The sequence below is a fragment of the Mus pahari genome, chromosome 21, assembly GCF_900095145.1.
Source record: "Mus pahari chromosome 21, PAHARI_EIJ_v1.1, whole genome shotgun sequence".
Taxonomy (NCBI): Eukaryota; Metazoa; Chordata; class Mammalia; order Rodentia; family Muridae; genus Mus; species Mus pahari.
In genome coordinates this window covers 10,461,824-10,469,228 of record NC_034610.1, presented here as the reverse complement: position 1 = coordinate 10,469,228, position 7,405 = coordinate 10,461,824, and the positions used below count along the sequence as shown (strand labels likewise).

The 7,405-nt window shown below is 43.3% G+C and overlaps 1 protein-coding gene across 2 annotated transcripts in view; it reads left to right on the top strand.

Moving 5' to 3' along the window:
* The window catches only part of Wdr27 (WD repeat domain 27), a 106,836-nt gene that overhangs the window by 28,435 nt on the left and 70,996 nt on the right, over window positions 1–7,405 (top strand). For both annotated transcript variants that reach the window (XM_021221604.1, XM_029533062.1), the window contains exons 14-16: window positions 1,262–1,340; window positions 3,141–3,218; window positions 7,275–7,372. In XM_021221604.1, coding sequence (XP_021077263.1) covers window positions 1,262–1,340; window positions 3,141–3,218; window positions 7,275–7,372 — 255 coding nt within the window. The remainder of the gene's footprint in view (window positions 1–1,261; window positions 1,341–3,140; window positions 3,219–7,274; window positions 7,373–7,405) is intronic.

Genomic DNA, 7,405 nt, shown 5'->3' with positions numbered 1-7,405 from the left:
TTTTTTTTTCTTCAGGACAGGGTTTCTCTGTATAGCCCCGGCTGTCCTGGAACTCACTCTGTAGACCAGGCTGGCCTCGAACTCAGAAATCCACCTGCCTCTGCCTCCCAAGTGCTGGGATTAAAGGCGTGCACCATCACACCCAGCTTTAAAAAATAGATTTTGATTGGTTTGTTGTAAACTGAAGCCTAATAGTCCTCATGTTGATTTGTATAAAATATATTTTTAAAACTAACTTCCGTGTTAAGCTGGCAGAATCCATCCCAGTTGTTGACGTTGTAGGAATCAGAGGTGGTCGATGCTCCTTTGATTTCCCGTCAGGGACCAACTCACAGTCTCATAAAGCCTCCTGATTGACTTAGTTAAGAAGATAAAGGCCCCAGTCATCTTTACGGATGCTCTCCGTATATGTGTACCACATCTACATGTATCCTTACCTTCTACCCTCTGCCTACTGATCGCCAGTCTAGCTTAGATGTGGCCCTGAACCTCCCTCATGTTGCTAGGGACCCTATCATGTTGCGCTCTGCCCTCCATTCTGACGAGTAGTAAGTTATTAAACTCTTGAATTTGTTCTGTGAGGTAAGCGGCCTGCCCCTGTTAGCACTGTGGCTTTTCTTGGTTGACCCCTCAGTGGAATTCCCGCTGGTCTGTGTGCTGTGATCCATTCCTATGTGTTCTTCCTACAGGGACCCTGTACTGGACTATAGTCTAAATGCATTTGACACATAAGCTGTTATCTGGGCATGATGCCACATGCCTTTAATCCCAGCACCCACAAGGCAGAGGCAATCAGACTTTTGTGAATTCAAGGAAAGCCTGGTATACGAGTGAGTTCCAGGACACCCAGGACTGTTACATAGAAAAACTCTGTCTAAAACCAAAAAAATAAATAAATAAAAACAAAACAAAACAAAAAACAAGAGAGAGAGACAGAGAGACAGAGAGAGAGAGAGAGAGAGAGAGAGAGAGAGAGAGAGAGCGAGAGAGAGAGAGAGCGAGAGAGAGCAAAGCAAAGAAATAAAGGTGCCACACATAATATGGTTTAGTATAGTCTGCATTACTTTCTGTACCTTTAATGTCCTTGATGAATTTCTGGCTGTTTTCATTGGCTTGATTTCTGGATAGAGCCTCTTCATTTCAGAGGTCAGAGGTCATTTTGTTTGACTATTCCTGGTTTTGGGAGACTGTTCTTTATTTTCCAGGACAGTGAAATTGTGATGTTAAATGTATGCTGCTTCTTTTACTTCATGTCACACAGCTGTGAAGAGTGTCGTGGAGGACAGGCCCCTGGTTTTCCACACTAAGGTTAGGTCATCTGGCTATGCATCAGCACCGCAGTGAGTATAAGCCTCCGTGTCTTCTGTGCCAGTGACAGAGCAGAGCTGCAGGCATACCACAGGACTACGGTTTCATAGACACTAATATGTCCTGGGTTCCCACCATGAACAGGGTGGGTAGGGGCCTGAGTAGGATTATAGTGTGGGCTAGACCCCAGCATGCCACAGTCACCACAGGGTAGCATATGTACAGCTAATATTTGTTAAATCCCTATGTTGATCTCCACTCAGTCCTTGTGTTCTTGTCAAATCATAAGGTTGGCTATGGAGAGTGAGAAGCTGGTGGGATTGAGAAGTGGAGAAAGATGATACATTAAAACCATGTAGCCCACTACAAGGCCTGATGAAACACCTTAAAAAATTTTTGAGCTCATTCACTCCCAAATTTGTGACCAGTCCCCTACCCCTCTCTCTCATAAATACAGCCTGTTGAGCTTATATGTGTGTTTTTAGGGATGTCCAGTTGGAATTGTAAAACCTATTAGTAAGTTCATCCTGAACCACACACCTTTGATTAGAAAAGCTTTGTCCCATGCCAGGGTGTAAATGCTGGATATTTAAAATATGAAGTAGCAAGTCTAACGGTGAGGCTACCTAGAGACCAGGAAACATAGCATCATGTTAGTAGGAGAGACTGCCATGAAGTCTCGTCAAAGTTCCTTAGTCCTTCAAAAGTCTCAGACCTTTCAAGGGCAAATCTACTTTTCTTTATAATATGCAGTCACACCACTCTTCTTATCTCAAAGCCAGACCTTATCTGATGTAGCCCACTACATGATACCCATTCCTTTAACAGTAGTCAAAGCTGCCCTAGAGACTGGGGCCCTGGTGGGCTTCCTGCACACAGAGCACATGGCAGGGTAGGTTAAGGCCTCTGTCCTCTCCTAGTCAGCCTTCTTACCTGACCTTCCCTCTTGCCCACCTGCTCTCACCTCAACCTCGAGTCCCTGCTTAGGACTTTCCCAGGCCTCTGACCTACGTGGGTCATCCTGTATGCAACTTCAGCTCTACTGCCCCTTGCAGCCCTCCCTGCCTCACCTTCTTTCCCTTTCCCCAATGGCAGCAAATGTGGATGCTCGTTTACTTCTTGTCTGTCCTGTCAACCAAGCACAGGGATAGCACTTGGCTCCTTGAACTCTCAAATATGACATGAGTAGATGGCAGGTAGATAAAAGGAGGGGTGGGTAAAGGGATGGGCAGATGGAGGGAGAGATCACTCCAAGGAAAGAAAGAAGAACAGACAGAAGGATGAGTGTGTCACAGGAGTGTCACAGGGGTGGCCTGCTGGCCACATGAACACCAGGATAGCTGTGACTACAGCCAACACAAAACCATAAATCTACTTAAAACCATATGAGACTTTAGTGTGTTGAGCTTTTAAATTTGACTGCATACTTTTGAGCATGAAGTTCATAGATGGCAGCGTGGCCCAGCGAAGGCAGCCCATGAATGGATGACAGTGGATGGGTGGATTGGAAATTCATGCCTTAGGCAAACAGTGCAGCATTTTCATCTGCGAGCTTAAGTGTGGATGATGGCGGTCCTGAGGCTGTCCTGGCATTTTGAGCTGAGAAGCATTAGATAGGGTCACTAAGGAGGAAGTGCGGAGCATTGTGACATGTCTGAGTCAGAGAAGTGCCTGCTCTTCTTAGAGGCCAGAAGAATAGGAGGTAGCTGAAAAAAATTATGTAGGTTTGTTCATGTTTAATTTTTCTTTATAAAATGTAAATATCATAGGAATTTAGAATCCTAATTGGTGACAGTTGTATATACACTTGTGTGTATGTGTTTCCCTTCCAGTATGGCTATGTTTTCTCCAAAGACTAACATCAAACATAATAACAAAAGATCTTCAAAGTACAAGAACAATTACAAATGGTATGTAATTGAGTGCATGTATTAAGTTTGAAGGAACTTAGAAGCACTCTTACTGTGCTTGCATAATTCTTAAAGGCTACATATGTATAATTCTTAAGACTGTATACACATAAATATTGACACAAATATGTCACTGACATGCATCCTTTAAAGCATATGTGGTTGATTCATTTGAGTAGTTCTTGAACATTTTGCTCTTTTTATTATGTTATTTACTTTGAAGTAGTGAATTTTTGGTAAAATATCATTGTAGGAAAATACTGTATTTGATGGCTGACCACCCCTGAGAAGCATTTCAGCTCCCAGAGGGGACGGGACAGCTACAGAGCTAATGCTGCTTTAACGCGGCTTCTTAGTGGGCATTGTTGGTTCGTTGACCTGGATATACTGCAAACATAGCCTGAATATCTGTATAAAGAGGGTTTGGGCCTTGGGGTTGTCTCAGACTGAACTTAAAACATATAACGAGAAAACAGACTGTGGGTTACCCACACTAACACTCACGGTAACATACCTCACACCCTTACTAGATTTACAGAAACGCCGCCTGGAACTTTGAGCGGGTGTGGCTGACTTGTGTCAGTTGCCCCAGTTACTGGGGCCCTCTGTGTGGTGCTTCAGCACGAATGGACAGCGTTCCCAGATGAGCCTGACCTGCTTATCCACGCTCTCACTAGGCCGCCCTCCCAACAGCTAGTGTCCTCACTAGTCTATGCTCAGCTTTTTGAAATGTTAAAAAGCTTCAACATATGAGTGAGAACACAGTATTTGAGGTCCTATGTCCATATATGAACAAAAACATACAGTATTTGCAGTCCTATGTCCACATGTGAGCAAGGACATATGGTATTTTCGGTCCTGTGTCTGGCATATTTTACTTATCGCCTGTTGGTTCCTGTCCAATCTACTAATGACAGGATATTATTACTTAGCAGCTGGATTTTCTTTCTTTCTTTTTTTCTTTTTGCAAGACAAATTGTTTATTATTATTATTATTATTATTATTATTATTATTATTATTTTCTTTATATACATTTCAAATGCTATCCAGAAAGTTCCCTATNGTGCACAGAGGCCTGGCGTTCAGATCTGCCTCCTTGATGAAGATGTAGGCCCAAAACAGGGCCTGTCCCAGAAGATGTGTTGACTCTGCAGTTTATTCACTCACCTGCACAGACTAGCCACTGAGGGACCCTGGACACAATATGACTCTCTCACCTGCTCTGGCAGACAGAGCCCTCACAGGTGGGCACCTTCCTCGCCAGAGGAAATTTGGTGCCCGAAAAAATTTCTGGAGCCTGAAACAGGGTCTGTCCCAGAAGTTAGGTTGCTTCTGTCTGTCCCGAAGCTGTGTAGCTTCTGTGGTCCTCACTCTTGCTAGTGCACACTGAAGCCTAAGCGAACCGGATCTTTCCCAGAAGCTGTGTTGCTTCTGCAGGCTGCCCTCTCCCCAGCTAAGACAAATTGTTTTATAAAGTAATTGCACTTATAATCATTGCCCAAGGAAAGATATTGTAATTGCCAGATCCAGAAATCCTTGTGGGATTCTTTCCAGTCACACTCATCTATCTTTTTTTTTTTTTTTTTTAATTATTTGCTTTTAGTATCTGTGTCTGTGAGTGCATGTGGCTGTCCACAGAGGCCAGCAGAGGGCGTCAGACCATGCCATTGAAATTATAGACAAATGTGAGCTATCTAATGTAGGTGTTAGTGATTAAAATGGGTCCCCAGAAAGAGCAGCAAATGTTCTTAACTGCTGAGTTATCTTTCTAGCCCATGTCTGAGTAATTTTTCGTAGTGCATAGATACCACATTTCACTCATATGTTGATTGGATACCTCGGCTGATTCTGTAGTGTAGCTCTAAGACAAGCAGGAGTCTCTTTGGGAAGGATTATCTCCTATGAATCTGGACCCAGAATGAGACTGGATCATAAGAGAGTTTTCATTTTAGGTATCTGCATCCTGTGTTCCTCTGAGGCCGCATCTTGTCCTCACAGTAGTATTTACTATTTTGTTTTGTGAATTGTAGTCTTAGATCAGAATGACACTGTAAGTCACATTAACTTGCATTAACCTGTCGTCAGGATGCTGAGTTTGTAAAAATGTATTTTCTGCTGTTAAGAAGAGTATATTCTTAGCATTTTAAATATGTCTTTGATATTCTAGATATGATTTTCACCATGTATAGTGACATTTTTCCTAAACATTTTTTTTTTCTTTTCCTGACCTAATGGAGTATTTAGTGTTTCCTGGCTGACATTGGGCCTCCAGAGTGACCCGAGCCCCTGCTGTTTTCTCCCATAAGGAGCTTTGTTTATGGTGGGCTGGTTTCTACTGAGGCGACTCTGCTTTAGATATGAGAAATCTTCCTTTTGTATAATTTTGGTTCTTGTGGGAAGAGGAAGCAAGAAGACATGGCTCTTAAAGGTCCTTAGGGTTTAAGAAATGGTATTTTTAGAGCTTAAAATGGCATTTTCTCAGGAAGCAGTTTCCAGACGCCAACAGGTGTGGAGTGGGAAGAGTGGGTCTCGTTTGCTGGGGGTGGGCCAGTGCCACCAGCTTCTGCTGCATGTGAATGTGGGATAAATAGCCCTGCCTTCAGAATATCATCTAGGCAACCATCTAGATGTGCCCCCACCGTGCCCAGTGATTGATTCCACCATAGCCCTGTAGCAGGCAAGTCCCCTTTAGAGTGTAGGAACCTGGATGAGAGAGGAATGCCAGGATCAACGTGTTGCTTGAAGAAAGTGGGCCTTCCTGGTGCAGTGAGTCCTCAGGCTGGGAGACTGGTGCTGAGCACTCTCCAAGCACCCTCCCTGGAAGCACCCATGCCCTTCCCTTGTCAAACTTTGTTTCCTTTAGAATGCGACTTTTTCATGGCAGCTGTTAACTGAGTGTATATTATCTGAATATAATCATTCCCAACTTAAGGTGCTGTAATTGATAATTTTCATCTTTATGGGTTTAGAAAAGCAATGCATATTCCATATAACCCACTCCTGTTTTAGACTTGCATGTTTTCTGAGTAAATGGTTTGAGTGTGATTCCTTCCTGGGTTTCTGAGCAATGGCTTGAAGTGCAGCTCCCAGTGAGTCATGGAGGGACAGCCGGTGCGCAGCTTGGCATTGTCGCTGCTGGGCTTTGGATGCAGATGTTCAGTACAGTGCAGCGGTATTCAGTGCCTTCTATGGAACAAGCTCTGTATCAGGTCTTTGTGCCTGTGCTGAGCTTGTGGGACTGTCTGGATACGCTCATAGAAGGCTAGGTTGAGCGTTGCAGATCTTTAGTTAGGTGTGCAAAAGTCATTCCTGACTTAGGGTATTTTCAACCTATGACTTTTAAATTAATTAATTAATTAATTAATTTTTATTTATTCACTTTACATCTTGCTCACTGCCCCCTTCCTCTATTCCCTTCCCCCTGTCCTCAGAGCAGGTGGTCCCCCCCTGGGCATCTCCCCACCCTGGTATATCAAGTCTCGGTAGGGCTAGGCACATCCTCTTCCATTGAGGCCAGACAAGGCAGCCCAACTGGAAGAACATCTCCCTATCCCACCACGACTCCACTGTAAGTTGAAAAAGTACCTGTAGTTAGTATTACAATACCAGCTTATGGCTGTGTGGATCCAGGGGCTTGGAAGATGGCTTAGTAGTTAAGAGTGCTTGCTACGCAAACAGAGGGGCCTGAATTCGAATCCTTAGCACTGACATAAAAGCTGGGCATTTATGCCCATAAGCACAGTATTGAGGGAAGGAGACAGAAAGATCCTGGAGAATCACTGAAGAATGACATCTGAAGTTGACCTCCTTGTGCACATGCACACGTGTTTACATGTTTGAACACAGATCCACAAAGAAACATGTCTTTTTGAAAGTACAAAATACAAATTTGTTTTAAAGAGTTATTCATGATTGTGACTATAAGTTTAGATAGATTTTTAGTTTTAATTATATAAAATGATATATTTATATAAAGGGAAATGTACTTAATTTGTAGTTTATTTCTAATCTTACTTGAAGTTATCTCTTGTTTTTTACTATGACTTTTCTTAAAGTAAAGAGTGCTCTTTGGAGAATTTCCTACCCAGAAATCTCAGCAGACAGGTTGCTGTAGCCCAGGAGTCTGTTGCTGTGAGCTGTCTGCAGTTCTCAGGTAAGACAAGCCTCTTGTTGGATCCACTTGCTC